The 17140-nt window shown below is 40.7% G+C and overlaps 3 protein-coding genes across 4 annotated transcripts in view; 1 reads left to right on the top strand and 2 right to left on the bottom strand.

The window, feature by feature from the left end:
- Positions 1-609: 609 nt before the first annotated feature.
- Positions 610-10302, bottom strand: LOC128492782 (survival motor neuron protein-like). The gene is made up of 9 exons (XM_053465470.1): positions 10194-10302; positions 6604-6675; positions 6319-6528; positions 5415-5609; positions 4359-4541; positions 1736-1804; positions 1432-1581; positions 942-1021; positions 610-841 (listed from the first exon to the last, which is right to left on the bottom strand). The coding sequence occupies exons 1-8, from the start codon at positions 10239-10241 to the stop codon at positions 956-958; spliced, it is 993 nt and encodes a 330-aa protein (XP_053321445.1). The 5' UTR covers positions 10242-10302; the 3' UTR covers positions 610-841; positions 942-955.
- A 376-nt stretch (positions 10303-10678) lies between these two features.
- Positions 10679-13468, bottom strand: MICOS13 (mitochondrial contact site and cristae organizing system subunit 13). Its single transcript, XM_053465572.1, has 4 exons — positions 13354-13468; positions 12887-13043; positions 12521-12572; positions 10679-10822 (listed from the first exon to the last, which is right to left on the bottom strand). Exons 1-4 carry the CDS (start codon positions 13380-13382, stop codon positions 10725-10727), a joined length of 336 nt encoding a protein of 111 aa, XP_053321547.1. The 5' UTR covers positions 13383-13468; the 3' UTR covers positions 10679-10724.
- A 1549-nt stretch (positions 13469-15017) lies between these two features.
- The window catches only part of HSD11B1L (hydroxysteroid 11-beta dehydrogenase 1 like), a 33690-nt gene continuing 31567 nt past the window's right edge, over positions 15018-17140 (top strand). For both annotated transcript variants that reach the window (XM_053465488.1, XM_053465482.1), the window contains exons 1-3: positions 15018-15181; positions 15279-15409; positions 15935-16046. In XM_053465488.1, coding sequence (XP_053321463.1) covers positions 15103-15181; positions 15279-15409; positions 15935-16046 — 322 coding nt within the window. In that variant the 5' untranslated portion in view covers positions 15018-15102. The remainder of the gene's footprint in view (positions 15182-15278; positions 15410-15934; positions 16047-17140) is intronic.

The following is a 17140-nucleotide window of genomic DNA, read 5'->3' as shown; positions in this document are numbered from 1 at the left end:
ATGGACGTGGAGATGGGGGAGACTCTTTTGCAATGGATGATCTTCTATTAAATGATAGCTTATTTGATTTAACTCTCTATTCATTAAATGCTTTCTTATTATTATTGCAATCTCTCACTAAACCCATTTCATAATCTCTTTTATCCCTATATAATATAATATATATATATATAATATTTCCTTTTTTTTCTTGATCTAATCATCTATGCTTTTTCAGCTCTTCTTTGTGTTCCAATATATATCCAATTAAATTGTTGTTTCAACCTTTCACAAAATTTACATCCTAAGCATTAAAAGCTGGTATTGTTATAGATCCTTGATCTTATTGGAGTAAGTTTATTTGCCAGATAAAATTGTAAGCTAGCCACATTCCACCACTGTCTAACTTCTCACTCCAATAACTTCCCTAACTGGTATCTTGGATTGAACCTCTGTATTAATACCTGTGTCAGTGTTAGTATTCATTACATTTAAATCCATCATTGTGGATAAAAAATTATGTCTTTTTCTCATATTGGTGAGCATATTGTGCCTGATGGTGACAATAATGAAATAGTATTTTACACAAGATGTAGTGTTTTGTTTTTATGAAAAGAGCAGATATACTGATTTCTTAATACCGCAAAGAACTGTTTATTTTATGTGGCTAGGAAAATTACAAATGTGCCCTAAACAAGCCTTTTTATTATAACATTTCACAGATATTCCTTGTTAATATATAAGCATTTATGAGCATATGCATGAAGTTAGGAGACGGAGGAGTCTGACCAGGGTGCAATGAAGAACCAGTCAGAGCGTGTGCGTGTCCTGACTTCTCCATGGGAGAGATAATCCTTGTGTTCTGATGAGAAAGGAAAGGAATTGAGACCATGGTGTTAGATGTTTGGATGTGGAGTTACAAATTACTGTAGCCATTCCGTGACAATGGCAAGGTTACACACCTATTTATGCAGTGCTATTTCCTTCTGGGACCTTTTTTCAGATTGGGTCTCAATGCCTCTGCTCGACCTTGCTTCAAGCCCTATGCACCAAATTAACACTATGAGTTACAAAACATAGGATATGCTGTCGAAAAAAAGCACATACATCATAGGGCATGCATTGTTATATGTATACTGGGGAGATATATAAATATATCTCACAAAATGAGTACATTTAGCCTGCAGGTATAGAATCCCACAACCCCGCTGCAGTTGACAGTTGAGGAGCAATGCAAACCGCAAAGATCTTAAGTAAAGCACGGCAAAATGAAATGTATGCTACTGCAGAAAATCACTTTGGCTTATGTGTTGGTGTATTAAATAAACCCTGCAAGATTTATAAAGTGACATGTCACAAAATATGTTATATTGCGAAAAAAACAAACAAACAAGAGTGATGAAGAGTGATTGTTGATGGTGAAGTGTTTCTTAGGTCAGTAAGAGGTGATACCTTGTAAAATCCTGTGTGGTATCCAGTCATGTACCAAGCCATTAGCATGCAGGCCAAGACATCTTCATCCTCCTGATCCTCCTCATCATAATCCTCCCACTCTGTACTGAAGAAAGGTGGAGGAGGCGGTGGTGGAGGCAAGGGGGCTGACTGAAGGCATAATGATAAATTCTCAAATCAAAGGTTTAAATTTTAGGGATTCCGTCACACTATACGGCCATCAGGCACCAGTGTTGCAGGTTGGGCTACACAGGATAACAGGTGTGAAATTACAAACCATTACAAGGCTGAAGCAACCACATACCGGGGGCCAGTTGTGCCAGGTTGGAAGATGGGCTCTTACAGGAGGAGGCGGTGGGGGCCAAAAGCAACCCTAAAAAGAGAAACATAGTGATCATTAATTCATTCCAACCTTCAAGACATTCCAAGCCGCCATAAAAACATATGCTCCAAAAACCTATAATGACGGCATGAACCCGCTACCTGACAGTTCCCGGTGCAGGGGACTGCCTCCCTCCTGACGCAGTGATCATTGTATGGAACAGGCACTATGGCTGCATACTACCATGCCATCAAAAGAAAAAATAAATGTAAAAAAAAGTGTCAACCGGTGGAAAATAGGCACCATCTGTGTATTACAACTCTCATCACCCTCAGCCACAAAAGCAGGTGCATAAAAAGATCAAAAGGCTGGCATACTTGTGAAAAAAGTAACTTTTTTATTTAAACTGAGGTTTTTATTATCTTATGTGATTTAACTCTTTGCACTGTGTGTGCCTACCCTGCCTTATGCTGTGTGCTGTTGTGCAGTCAAATGAGCGAAATGAGTTATATATACACTCACTGACCACTTTATTAGGTACAACTTGTTAGTCCCAGGTTGGACCCCCTTTTGCATTTATTCTTCATGGCATTCTTTTTACAAGGTGCTGGAAACATTCCAGAGATATTTTGGTCCATATGGACACCGATGGCATCACGCAGTTGCTGCAGATTTGTTAGCTTTACATCCATGATGTGAATCTCCCGTTCCACCACATCCCAAAGGTGCTCTATTGGATTGAGATCTGGTGACTGTGGAGGCCATTGGAGTACAGTGAAATCATTGTCATGTTCAATAAACCAGTTTGAGATGATGTGAGCTTTGTGACATGGTGCATTATCCTGCTGGAAGTAGCCATGAGAAGATGGGTACACTGTGGTCATAAAGGGATGGACAAGGTCAGAAACAATACTCAGGTAGGCTGTCGCATTTAAACAATGCTCAGTTATTACTAAGGGGCCAAAATGTGCCAAGAAAATGTCCCCCCCACCATAACACCACCACGACTACCAGCCTGAATCCTTGATAAAATGCAGGATGGATCCATGCTTTCACGTTTTTTACGCCAAATTCTGACCCTGCCATCTGAATGTTGCAGCTGGAATCGAGACTCATCAAACCAGGCAACGTTCTTCCATTCTTCCATTGTACGATTTGGGTGAGCCTGTGCGAATTGTAGCCTCAGTTTCCTGTTCTTAGCTGACAGGAGTGGCACCCAATGTGGTCTTCTGCTGCTGTAGGCAATCTGCTTCAAGGTTCGACGTGTTGTGTGTTCTGCCTATTTTCCTCTAACATCAACAAGGCATTTTCGTCCACACAACTGCCTCTCACTAGATATTTTCTCTTTTTCAGACCATTCTCTGTAAACCCTAGAGATGGTTGTGCGTGAAAATCCCAGTAGATCAGCAGTTTCTGAAATACTCAGACCAGCCTGTCTGGCACCAACAGCCATGCCACTTTAAAAAGTCACTTAAATCCCATTTCTTCCCTATTCTGATGCTCGGTTTGAACTTCAGCATGTTGTCTTGACTATGTCTACATGCCTAAATGCACTGAGTTACTGCCATGTGACTGGCTGATTAGCTATTTGTGTTAACAAGCAATTGAACAGGTGTACCTAAAAAGTGGCCAGTGAGTGTGTGTATGTGCGTATATATTGCAAATAACCTGTGCAAAAAAACCGCACCAAAAATTATAACTAACTTTGGCAAAGATTGATTGCCAAATGGCTGTGAAATACCTCAGACTCTCTACTTTCTAGAAATGTGCACTTTGTGGGTTTATTTATTGTTTTATTTGTTCATGATCAGGAGAGGGCTGTGTTAGCATGAATGTGTATGTGTAAGTGTTTGTGTGTGAGCATAAATGTGTGTGTCAGTTTGTGCTAGCATGAGTGTGTATGTGTGTTGGCATTGTGTATAGTGTTGTGTGTAAATGCGTATGTGCTAGTGCGTATGTGAGTTACCTGGTGGAAGGGATCAATGGGGCCACTTAGCTTAGCCACTTTGTTTTTCCTGCCCCCCCCGCCCAAGAAGCTATCAGCACTGTTCAGTATTACCATTACAAAGCCATATACCAAATGTGAAAATAATGCAAGACTTTGGACCAGCAATGTATGACTTCTAATTGCCACCAAAATATAAAAAAACTTAAATATAAGGTATTTCAAAACTAAAGACACATACTAATATAATGTATGTTGGGGTATTTTGGTCAACTCAACTATTATCATATCTAAATCATACAAAATGTGGCTTTTTGTATATTATATATCATCCATACTAAATGTTGATATACATATCTAAAAGTTGTATCACTGTTCTTGAAATACTGTAGCTGTCCTTGAAACGATGGTGTATTATTTGTTTGGGTACAGTAAACATGAAAAAGAGGAATCATAACTAAACAAACATAAAAATGAAAGCAGCTCTAGATTTTGGAGTACAAAGTTAAGAATGGGTTAAAACAGACCCAAAAGCTTCACCAACTTACTTAACAAGAAAGCTAATGTTTAATACCACTATATCCAGGTCATAGCTTTAAATAGTAAATTCCTTTTACAGTAACCGTAGCCATGTTATGTAATACAAGGCAGGATGCTTACCTTTGGTGGTGGAGGGGGAGGTAGTGAAGGGGGTGGAGGTGGTGGGGGTGGCGGAGGTGGGGGAGGAGGTGGGAATGTGTACATCCAATCTGACTTCTTTCCTTGCTTTCTCCAATTGCGGGATAGATCTGGTGAAGAGGTGGAGCTTCTCCGTGTGTAAAGCCAATCGGTGTCTTCCTCATCCTGCCAATCAAACCATGGCATGTGAAAGGTATTCAGTCCTAAAATGATCCTACTCTCTGTCTCCCAAAAATCCAGGATTTATTTTCAACTCTGTCAGCTCTAGTGATGTCAGGAATTGTCTCTCATTGTGTCACCCCTAAAGCAACCAGAAATAGTTTTCCCCCAGACAGGGGTGTGGCAAGCTCTTTTAAGGATGCTTTGTTTCTTAAATTTAATAAACTCCATTTACCCAAAATGTCAATCCTGCAGTCATAAAGGTCTTTCTCTGATTAGTGTAAAAAAATACTGTTCTCTTACATTAAAAGTGCCAGACCCTATCACTTCCTTTAATAGCACTGGTCTGCCCCAGACATGTCAGGCTGTGTACCCCTGAGCTGTCCAGTCCTAGAGGTGCAGGACTCGCCTGCTTCTTGCCGCGAGAACGTAGGAGGGCACTGGGTGGAGGCATCAAGTCAGCCAAGCTGTGCTCTTCCTCATTCTTATATTCCTCATACACCACCACACAGGTGCCCTGCACCTCATCCACAGAGCGAATAATTGCACAGTACATCTGTCCATCCTCCGACCACTGCACTGAACAACGGTCACCAACTTTCCACTGCAGACAAGAATGAGTGACAAAAAGAAATGAGAGAAGTCGTGGGATGATGGGTGGATGTCGGGCAATCAAAAAGTAAAAAAAAAAAGGTGTCATGGTGGATGTGAAACAGGAGAAGTAAACATAAGCGTAAACTAGCGATGGAAGAGGGTCTGGCACTGCTAATTAAGCTAGAAGAATGTGGTATGTCACAAGTAGAACCCTTCACTAACCATGAGGGCAGGGATGGGATGTTGTCAGCAGTCTGGTAGTAAGAGTTAGAAAGATTGTGTTACCTGTCTGACAGGAGGGGTGCTATCCCCACTGCTCCCCACCGACACTATTTCATCAAGCTGATGTCTCTCAGTGTTTCCATAGCCATCATATTGCACTACACATGTCCCATTTTCCCGGTCTATAGACTTCACTGTAGCTGGATAAACACAGCCATCTTCTGACCAAACAGCACTGCAGGGATCCCCCACCTTCCACTGTAGAGAAATAGAATCCTAAGCTTGTGGTAAATCAAGAGTGAGGACAACTGAACGTGGACATAAGTATATTTTACAGCTTTGTCCTCCCACCCCCCTTAAAGTGCCTTTTCAGGCCCAATGTTTCTGTTGTCAGCACTATGCCACTAACACAAAAGGCTGTTTATTTTAACTGGGACTCCAACATCTCAGGGCCACCATGTTACCTCAACTGACTACAGTGAGGTGGAGACAGCAAATTCCTGTCTCCACCTCACTGTTCCAGGTTTTCCAGACTTGAAATGATCTGCTATATCAGTACCCTTAATAAAGTAGCTGAAAGAAAGGGTGTGCAAAAAAACAAACAAGAAAACAGCACAGAAAACCAACACTTTACATTATCTTCAAACATGTTTAACACATATCCTATGTATTGTTTAGCAGCTCAAAGTAAAACATGAGTGTTTAGTCTAAAATAGTAGTTTTGCTGTAGCAAGCAGTGATTATTGTCTTACCAGTACTTTTTAAGAACACTTATTTTTGTTCATACTGCCAAGATTCTACAGACAGTAACCACACAGGAACTATGTTTCCTTTCAATAAGAGTAACCCTGTTGATCTTAGTGGCAACAGGATAAATTACAATTTCCCAGTACGCACTCATTATTTTCTTACAATCACTAGTTAATGTCAAGAAATTCTGTGAATAGCCGTTCTGAGTGTGACTCACTTTGGAAGCAAGGGGTCGAGTGAGAAGAGGTGGGGGCTGCACCTTTTTCTTTTTGCTCCACTTTTCCACTTCATCCTTTGGATGATCTCTATGACCCTCTCTCTCCCAGTCTGTTTCACGTGGTACCTCACGCTGGCTATCTTTCTGAGGGTCTCCTTGCACAGTGGTTCCCTCTGGTCTCCTATTCTTATCACTGCATCTTAGCATGTCCTGGACATGAAGGAAATTAGTTATTATGCAATTACTTTGGAGCCACATAGGCAAATGCAGCAAAGTGAATGTTACCTGGAAGGACTGCACAGCTTTCTCATAAGACTTAATGAGGGCAGCATCATCCCATTCATCAATATCTTCACTCTGCAAGAAGACAAGAATTGGTTCAGTCACTTCTTTCTAAGGAATAACACAAGCCTTACCCCTAATACCATACTGGCCTTACCAGTACATTGCAAACTAGACAACAAATGGTATTTCAAATACTGGTATTCTACTTTAGATGTACAGGCCCGTCTGAAGTTTGCCAACGAACACCTGAATGATTCAGAGGAGAACTGGGTGAAAGTGTTGTGCTCAGATGAGACCAAAATCAAGCTATTTGGCATCAACTCCTGTTTCCGTGTTTGGAGGAGGAGGAGGAATGCTGCCTATGACATGGAGGTGGAAACATTATGCTTTGGGGGACAGGACAACTTCACCGCATCAAAGCGACAATGGATGGGGCCATGTACCGTTAAATCAGGGTTGGGAACCTTCTTCCCGCAGCCAGGGCATTGAAAATGGGTCATGGATGGGTATTCATGATGGAGGAGTGGAAGAGGACTCCAGTGGCAACTTGTGAAGCTCTGGGGAACTCCATGCCCAAGAGGGTTTGGGCCCAATTTGGACATTTCCACTTAGGGGTGTACTCACTTTTCTTGCCAAGGTTTAGACATTAATGGTTGTGTGTGGAGTTATTTTAAGGGAACAGCAAATTTACAATGTTATACAGCCTGTACACTCACTCTTTTACATTAGCAGAGTGTAATTTATTCAGTGTTGTCCCATAAAAAGATAATAAAAATGAGAGGGGTATACTCGCTTTTGTGAGATACTGTATATATCTTGAGTTTTTGCATTTCAGCCATAGACCTCAGAATATTGGGCACACTATGTATTTGTGTTTTTACATGTGCACACCAACACAACATATGCCAACACAGTGATGTTAAGGGAACAGAAAACGACCAAAGCTCGAAGTTAGAATAGGTCTCAGAATAGGCTAAATTTGTCTCTGTTGCTAAGCAACCCATCCATTAGAAGCATTCATAGCTCTTGCATCATAGGGCAGCACCCTATAATTTATTAGGAGACAAAACTCCAGCATTTTATGAAATATACCATATTCCATGTACCTGAAAATAAAATTTCAGTTGAGGCACTAAACCAATTTCCCATTTTACCTTTACCCTAAAACAAGATGTACATTTGAGAAGGAACAGTCAACCTGTTTTCTAATTGTTATTTTACATGCAATGTACCCTACAATCTCATTATGCCTCCTTAGATGGTGCAGGTAGCACAACTTGCCTAGCAAGTACATAAAACACTGAACATTTGCTATTTCAATCCTGGAGCTCACACATACTTTGTGCTATAAGGTAAATATATCAAATCAGAACTTGATCAAAAGTTTAGTAATGGTGCATTTTTAAGCATTTTACAAAGAACTCTATGGATTGATCTTTTTAAATAAATGGCAGCAGAGACGCAATATTGTTTATTCCCACAGACAACCGGGACAAACAACCATGCCATGTTCAAAGTCACTAAAATCCCCTTTCTTACTCATTCTGATGCTCGGTTTTAACTTCAGCAAGTTGGCTTGACCATGTCTACATGCCTAAATGCATTGAGTTGCTGTCATGTGGATGGCTGATTAGCTATTTGTGTTAACAAGCAATTGAACAGGTGTACCTAATAAAGTGGCCCGTGAGTGTATGTTGTGTGGGTACAATAAAAACAAAAAGGGTAATCCTGCTTGATCAAACATCCTAAAAACAAAAGGTCTAGGTTCGTAGGTACAAAACACATCAGAAAAAAATGGTTAACTTATGAGCTACCCAAGTTTGGTCAACAAGCATGGAAACAGGTGTGCTGCTATATCACAAGTACAGTGTGTCACAGTGGTACGTCACAGTGGCATAATAAAGATGGGAGACCAATTTGTTATTAAATTAATACAAATTAAAAAATCCAAGACTGTTACTTTAAAGGTATCAATACCATTCCTATCCAATCTGTTTGTTTTTCATCCTCTGATTGTTTTAGAGTGTATGAAGTATTTATTTTTTTTAAGAGACATGCATTTTCTCATGTCCTAGGCACCTCCCCAAAGAACGCATATTGAAGTACTTTGATATGCATTAATTTAACTTTTTTGTTAAAAAAAACCCCAACAGAAATCATTTACCTTTTTCGAGATGTGCAATACCACCTCTGTGGTCCCTATTTCTCCTGGCTAATTGACTGCTTAAAGAACACAATCCGTGACGGGGGAAAAGCTCCCACTGTAGTCAATGGAAGTGATTTCTGTGCTGGCACTGGAGAGGACCGGCGGCAAAAAATATGGGCAGCAAAAGATCTCCTACAAGCCAAGTAGCTCCGAAGCAGGAAAAAAAGCCAAATGCATATGGAGTGTGTGCGTGTGATGGGGGATTTTGCCCCTGAGCCCCCCCCAAGCTCCTGCTTTGCCTATATTCTCCACTAGCCAGCTCCTGCAGTAAGACCCCCATCATGCATGCACAGAAAGGAGTCATTATTGTTTACTTACTAAGTGTTTAAACATGCGTCGATGCTTGGTGAACATGTTCAGGGAAGCCAACTATCCCTTTAACATGAGGTATTTGTAACATTAGCTTGGAATTAAACTATCGTAAACAAAATTTAGTGCTAGAAGCTTGTGCAAAATCTGCATGAGACATTGCAGGCAGAATCCAGGAATTATGTTGCAACTTCCTACTTCGGTTGACAGTAGGATTCCCATGCACTGTGCAATCATGTGAGATGAAGGAACATTTGCATGGAATGCCCTGGCTATCCGTTTGATGGATGTCAGAGCTGTAAAATATAAATGTGATTATCTCAAATGGAACATTATATAAAAATGATAGTAAAAAAAAAGGGGGCAGATGTAAGATTCAATAATAGTTCTGTATTACATATGGCGGTTTCCCTTTAACCTTATGCAAGCAATACCAACAGAGCTGACAGAGGAGGTAGAATACATACAATAAATTGCATTCCACGGTACATTAAGTTCTCAAACGCAGAAAAACACGCCGATGCTGTTGCTGTTCTCAGCCATTCGAAATGTAGTTCGGAACAAATGGTCTACTATAGAGAAGGCCCATGATGACTTGTTGCTAGGCAGATAAAGCTGACTACATGTACGTGCCGGTGAAAATTGCTATATTATCCATAGAGTGATCAGATTACAAATGACCCATACCCCGCAGAACCTAACGCTATGTTATTATTTATAAATAATAGTAAAAAAAACAATATATTCTGAAGCACAGCACAATGGATGAACATATTCTGTAAATATGACTCAACATCCAGCAGACATGTCTAGAACTAGGTAATACGAGAATTGACATTCAGACTACTTCCCACTTGTACAGAGAAAAATATCGTAATTGGTAATGGTGCTATGCTGCCGTTTAGACATATAAAATGTAAGCGTAGTTTTTTTTAGGATCCCATGTCATTTGATACACGTACAAAATCATATTCACACACAATTATGGCTACAATATCCACCGCATAACCACGAAATGATCAAGACACACGTATGTACAGAGAAATTGGGCATGCATACATTTACACACAGTCACCTGGGAGCTGTCCTTATGATAGACTATTTCCCTGTCACACGCTGCCATCCCTCCAGTCAAAGCCTCAGAACAGTCCCAGCCACCGGTACTCCATCCTAACGCTACAGCCAATTTGCGCCCCGTACGCAGCGAACTATGGGATATGTAGTCCGCTTTCCATAAAACGCTTGCACAAAACAAGCATGCAAAGACTCAATTTCCCACATAGCACTGCGGTAAATAGAAAAAGGCGATGTAGACGCCAAGCGTGCTTAGTGATCAGATAACATAGTGACGCCTAGCGTTAGATGTGGGACTTTGCAACATGAGTCATGACAGGCATTCTATATGTCAGTGCGAACGTACGTTATGGTGTTTTTTAAAAGCTATGCCACATTTTATAGTTAGCATGATTCTGATATGATAGGGAGGGGAAATTCGCATAAGAGCGGGAAGTACAGTTTTAAGAACTCTGTCATATATATTAAGTCAATTGTACACACAAAAACTGTATAAATAAAGTTTTTATTGTGTATTATGTACATTGGTAATTCACTTCACAAGGTCCTTCATGTACTTCCATCCTTCTGCCGAGTATTCACAAGCCTTGCTTGGAGCAGATGAGAGTGCCGCTACAGATTTCTGGACACCTGCAAAAGTACAGGAATAAGGAAGAGTTCTTCAATGCCTACAACATAACACAAGCATATTAAATTAGGTCTTTAGAGTCCCCTTGGTATAAGGGACCTCATCACAGGTTATGGTATACTACAAGTATAAAGGTGTATATATTTTTTGTGCAAACTTATTGGTTATGTTTAATGTATACTTTATTTCATTTTACCACTTGAACTACTGGTTTACAATAGCACAATATTTTTTTTTTTTAACTTTAGAATTAAGTTGCAGGTTACTGCTGTTACCTTGCTTAAGAAACATCAGTTATGACCCTCGTTTGGTGTATCCAGTGGACAGAGACTTTATTGTACTGCCTTATGTGACTATTGATTTGACATTGCCCGTTACCCAGGTGTTGCTGTAACAGAGGCTCAAATGGGGTCACATAATATGTATTTCTAAATGACCCCGTGTAAGTAGTGGCATCTAGCTTCAGTAAAGATATAAATGACGCTTGAGGTACAAGGGAGAGCTGTGTGAGCTGCACCATAGAGGACGAGAGGGTGTGAATATGTGGAGGGATTGCCGGTGGAGGGCAAGCAGACACTGCTAACCTGAGGCTCATCTCTGCGCAAAGAGAAATCATAGCTTGGTGGGAATTTTCTAAATTGTGTTTTTTTCCAGAAAAGATTCAGAATCGGTATCAGACAGTGTATAATTATTTACTAAATAAAAAGAAAAAAACAAAATTTTGTGGAAGGAAAATGTAATGTGGGATTCAGTCTATTATTGAACTAAATCTCCCCTGATGATCACCAAGTGGAATATATTCACAAGCAATTTAGTACAACCACAGCAAAAGGGAAGCTTGTCATCCGCAGCATACATTTTCCCAACTACATCAGAACTGTTCAATCAAGGGCTAAGTAATAGTGTCCTTGGGCAAGCTGAAGCAGCCCCTATAAAATGCACAGTTCAATAGGAGTGGCAGCAAAAAACATTATGTATTATCCAGGTCCACCTACATCTTTCTCACAGGACATGCTAACTGGGGAAAGGCCTTCACAGTGAAGTAAAAGTTTAAACCCCTTCACGCCCGGTGACATACCAGGTACGTCATACCCAAGTGGGCTCATTTGTTCTGTGACGTACCTGGTGTGTCATGCAAAAAAAAAAAAAAATGCCCCCACGTCGCCACAACCGTGGTGATCGCGCAGCACTACTGCTGCTGCTGCTGCTGGTGTCTGGGCAGACCAGCACAGCAACCCTGAGTCAAACCCTGCCCCTCCCGAGACTTTGATCGCTACTACAGGAGCGAATCTACAGGCTCAACACACAATCACAAGTTGTTTTAGTAATTTCATGTACCAAGGTAAAGAAATGTACTGAAATATTGTATTTGGATATAATGAGTTTGTTAAAAATTAAGTTTTACTGCAATGTTTAGGCCAGACTAGCTCTAAAACGGTTAAATCAAGTGTTTTGGGATGCCAACTTTCAAAAAAATATATACTTTTGTTTAGCAGTTTTCTTTTTCTGGATACTTTTGGGGAGCATAAGATTTTTAAAAAATCTTGTTTAGAAACAGCGATGCATGTCAATATTTAACCCTGTAACCCTGTACTCAAATACTTTAATATGCATTCAGATTTTGGTAGGCTGTTTGGGGCAGTAATAAAACATTTCAGGTAGGAGGAGCTTAATCTCTACTTTGTCCTTGCAGACATTACCCCAGTTCCAGGACTCGCAGACAGAGAAATCAAGTTTTGGTGCAGATGGGATCTGTAAGAAAACAAATATTTTATAGATTTTAATAGATGAAAATCACATTTGACGTGTTCCCTCAACCATACTCGGGTAAGATCCTGGACACACTGCCTGCATCTATAGGCACACCAGTGAAATGGCTCAGAAAATGTAAATATTACTGAATCTCTGTAAACACAATTGGTACCAAGGCAGATAAGAATTTTTGTGAAGACCTGAAATAGTCTGCTGTTCTACAGATAATTATCTTATATATTTTTGAAGATATTTCCAATAATGTAGGTTCAGATCCGGGTGCAGTAAGGTAAATTGCATCTTATTATCCGTACCTGCCAACCAAAGTAGTCTGCCCATTCCTGCAAGGCTGGAGGCACAGCAGAAACTGTCTTCTTTAGGACGTCCTCCCCCTCTGTACTGCTCCCCAGAAGCCCCTGGTCATAGGCCACATACACTGCTCCACCAGCCACAGCCGCCTTGGTAGTAAACCTGAATGAAAGTAACAAGCACTACTAGATACACCATAACAGAAGCATGGAGTAATTAAAACGAAGAGTTACATAACTAAGTATACACATCTTTTGTTTAAAATATCTTGGTTGACCTCGCCTCCAATGCTGTTCCGTAGTTGTTTATTAATAAATATACGTAGAGAAGCGGAGGCTTCTACCAGCGTATGCAAGGTTACTATTTAGAAAGGGCATGCGATTAAGTAGCGATACCATTCCTAGAATGCAAATCTGTCTAATACTTTTGTCTGATGGGATGCTTTATTAGTGCACCTCCATCCGTAACTTACTTCAGCAGTCTCAGCACGGCAGGCGCCATCTTTCATCCGGCCAAGGGCACTCAGCGATGACAGCTGATCCACTTCCGGTCGTAGTTGGCGCGCAGTGTGTTATGGGATTTGTAGTCTACGCACAGTCTTCGCAAATCGTATTTTTACCGAAGAAGAATTATATCAGAACTAGGGTAGCCTGAGGTTACGTGAATTTATTACAACAAATAAGTATGTTGACTTTTTCAAATTTTTTAAATTAGTAAGAAATAAGTTTACATTAAGTTAGTAATTTATCAGGCGTTGTTGAAAAGTAACATTCAATAAAATGATTTATTAAAAGGTTTATAATAATAATAATACACCAGGGCCACCTTTGTTATAAACAGTAAGTCATGTTGGACTTGTACTCCGACTGACTTGGCAAGCGGATGGTGATACATGGTTTGGAAAGTGGAGCCCAGGTACCAACCATGCGTGTCATATGTGTTGACAGTGTAGGGCAGGGGTGCTCAAACTGCGGCCCTCCAGCTGCTGCAGGACTACATCTCCCATACTCCTCAGCCAGCCCCTTAGCTGAAGGAGCATTATGGGAGATGTAGTCCTGCAGCAGCTGGAGGGCCGCAGTTTGAGCACCCCTGGTGTAGGGTATCCTTTCCGTGATTACTACAAGCAAGAAAATATTTCTTTAGTGTAATGAGGCTGTCAATCGGCAGCCATCATACCTACTTCCACCAGAATTGTTGCATGTTTGTTGTTCAGCACAGTGCCAGTGCACTACACTACCGGAAGTCTTGGGGCTCAGCACAGATTAAAGGCCTGGTCCCCATGTCCCTCCCATCAGCCCAACCCATATCTATTAAATTGCTCCATCCAGTGCGCCACTTTATGATCCTCCCATAAACACACCTAATAAGAGCAAGGGGGAGTGGGGCATATAGGTGCAGTATTTCTTTGCCCCATAACTAACGTGCATATCTAACACGCAAACTCCCTCTAACACCCTGTGTGGTTTCTGTGCCTCTGGGAGTTATAGGCATGTCCATGTATATAGCAGTTTGGAATGCCACATGCACTGGCCGCATACGCAGTGGGCGTCACCAGAAACCCTGCCCTTTTGCCCTAAGGTGAACTTCTGCCAAAATGGAAGCACTTTCTCTGACGTCTCTTTCCCCGGATTAAAGTATTGTGGTAGAGGACAACACCAGAGGCAATTTTGGCGGAAGTTTGTGCCAGGTTATGTCTGTGGAGATGCGGGTGAACACAGAAGATGGAAGAGAGAGAAGATGTAGAGCATGAAGGAGGAAGTAGAGAAGCGAGAGTATGAGAGAGAGAGAATGAGAGTTTGAGTACTTTGTTTTCGTCTGCTTTGTGGGGATTTGGCCCTGTTTTTGAGTACTAATCAATGCGTAGGAATCCAAATGCACAAGTCTAATAAATAGCGTAAATGATGCAGGTTAGGAATGAGGGACCCTCATAATTTGTCAATGCACCCCAGGAATGCAGCTAAAACTACAAGACTACATATACCGTACTATATATACCTGTAATAGTCCTTAGTCGGTAATAGGGAAATCCGCTAACACTCAGCTATAAATCAGTTAATACTGTGGAATGTGTTTTATGGAATGGCAATTTCTAGCATGTGATCCTGTGATCACATGTGAACAGCTTTTGCAACTGCACCCTGCTAAACACCAGTATGTCATAACGTGCAGCACACAACTACAGACAATCAGTGCTGAATTACTTGGGAGGAACAATCCAGATATGGGCTCAGTGAGAGGATGGTGTACCATAGCACTGGTGGGGATTCTGGGATATCTTTATATGGACAATTTCAACCTTGGTAAGAACGACATACCATGAAATTTGATGAATTTCTGCAGGGATCCATAACTCCATGGGGCTTAAAAATTGTCTGTCACATGTCATTCTATCCACAGCCAGCCTTGCCAATGCTAGGGTCCTTGTCACTGGTGCAAGCACTGGCATTGGGGAGGAAATTGCTTATCACTATGCCAGGGCTGGAGCAGAACTTGTCCTAACTGCAAGAAGGGAACATGCACTCCAAAAGGTGAGTAACCTGAGCTAGTCGTAGAGTTGCAAAACTCTGGAAGCAAGAATAAACAAGACTCATACAAAAAAAGAGTTAACCCCACCTGTAATGTGAGACAGGCAGGTTTTCGTAGAGCTGTGAAAGCTGAGGAATAGGATTAAAGGTAAAGCATGTGAGTCCATTGTAAACTGTCACTCCCGCTTCCACGTATTATTGTTAGAAATAACAGCAGGACTTGGTTCCCTTGTGTAATATCTCTGTCTTTGGGTTTTTGGAGTTTTGTTTCTCAATAAGCAGGGTAATAAAATGTATTGATTTAATTGAAATGTGACATGGAGTTTGTTTTACAGTTAGATGTGGCTTTTGTAGGGCTTACTGTAGGGTCAATTTGAGATGTAGAACTATGTAGGACTGTGGGACCTGCCCTTCCCACTGTGATGTGACACTAAATGGTAAAATTATACAGCTATATACATTCCTTGTAACACATTTTGCATATGCCATGAAATGGTTAATAGCATAGTTCTTTTCGATTCACTATAGGTGAAGACAAAATGCATGGAACTTGGAGCAAAGAATGTGTTCCTGGTTCTTGCAGACATGGGAGAACCTGCAGCTCGTAAGCAAGTACTTGACCAGGCCATCTCTTTGCTAGGTGAATGTGTGCAATGTTAATTGCCATACTTTACTGTATAATAACAATACAGATCTTCAAATGCAGCTTTTCTCTCAACAATTACGAGAGGTAGTAGGAAGTCGTGCTTCTCTGTAACATTCTGTTAGGACCTTAGGACAGCCAAGAGAGAGAATCCCAGTCAGTGACCCGATAAAAAAATAACATTTGTCAGACAACATGTTCTATGTGTGGCCAACACATATTCACAAAGAGGGAATACATAGTCAGTGTGCAAATGGCTGCCATTGCTAGGAACCACAACAAAGCTTGGTAGTGTTCCAAGTCTTCAAATCAAACAAGTCTAGGAAGTAACTACCCCATTAGTCACCCCTGTATACAGGATGCAAGTAATTTTCTGGACTTGGTTGACTTGGCAGCTGTTGTAAAGTCAGAGCTTATATACCAGTGGCAGGCATACCCCCTCCACAATCTGGTTCTATTGTATGGCATATGTTAAATATTCAATCACTAACATTATTGCACAAATTTTTATTTGTTATACTTTATGTGGCTTGCAGACCACAAGATCTGAAACATAATTCTCATAATAGATGTCTCCTGCAACTGTATATTCAATGCAGTATATATGGATCGTAGTAATTCTAGCATCTATGAGGTTTTATATCAGTCATTAAAATATAAACACTGTTCTGTTCTCTTAATGTCCCTTAAAAGTGGGTGAGTTTGTGTGGTGCATAGCACAAGTTCATAGGGACCCAGGTAAGGACCAAAACCCTAAAGGAGTCTGAGGCAAATTGACTTGTGCTTGTATCTGTCCACTCTTGTCAACCTGAGCTTAGCCATTAAGCTCCAAAACAGCTGTCCTATTGAAAAGTAAGTTTAAAAAAGCATACAAAAATAGGCCATTTAGCAAGCAAATCAGATACATGCTTGGAAGTACAGGTAATCTTGAAGCAATATCTTGAACTGTTTAAAAAAATGTTAACACAGCAACTAAATAATGCTCACTTGATTAATGCCCGTGTGTCATAGTTGAAAGTTCAACTTTAAGTGATAACAAACTGGTATCTCAAAGGTTTGACTAAAGGATTTATCATCTAACTTAAGAGTGC

This window comes from Spea bombifrons, chromosome 1, assembly GCF_027358695.1.
Source record: "Spea bombifrons isolate aSpeBom1 chromosome 1, aSpeBom1.2.pri, whole genome shotgun sequence".
NCBI classification, from domain to species: Eukaryota; Metazoa; Chordata; class Amphibia; order Anura; family Pelobatidae; genus Spea; species Spea bombifrons.
Note: the sequence above shows the minus strand (reverse complement) of the source record. Positions and strands in the feature narration are given on the sequence as shown.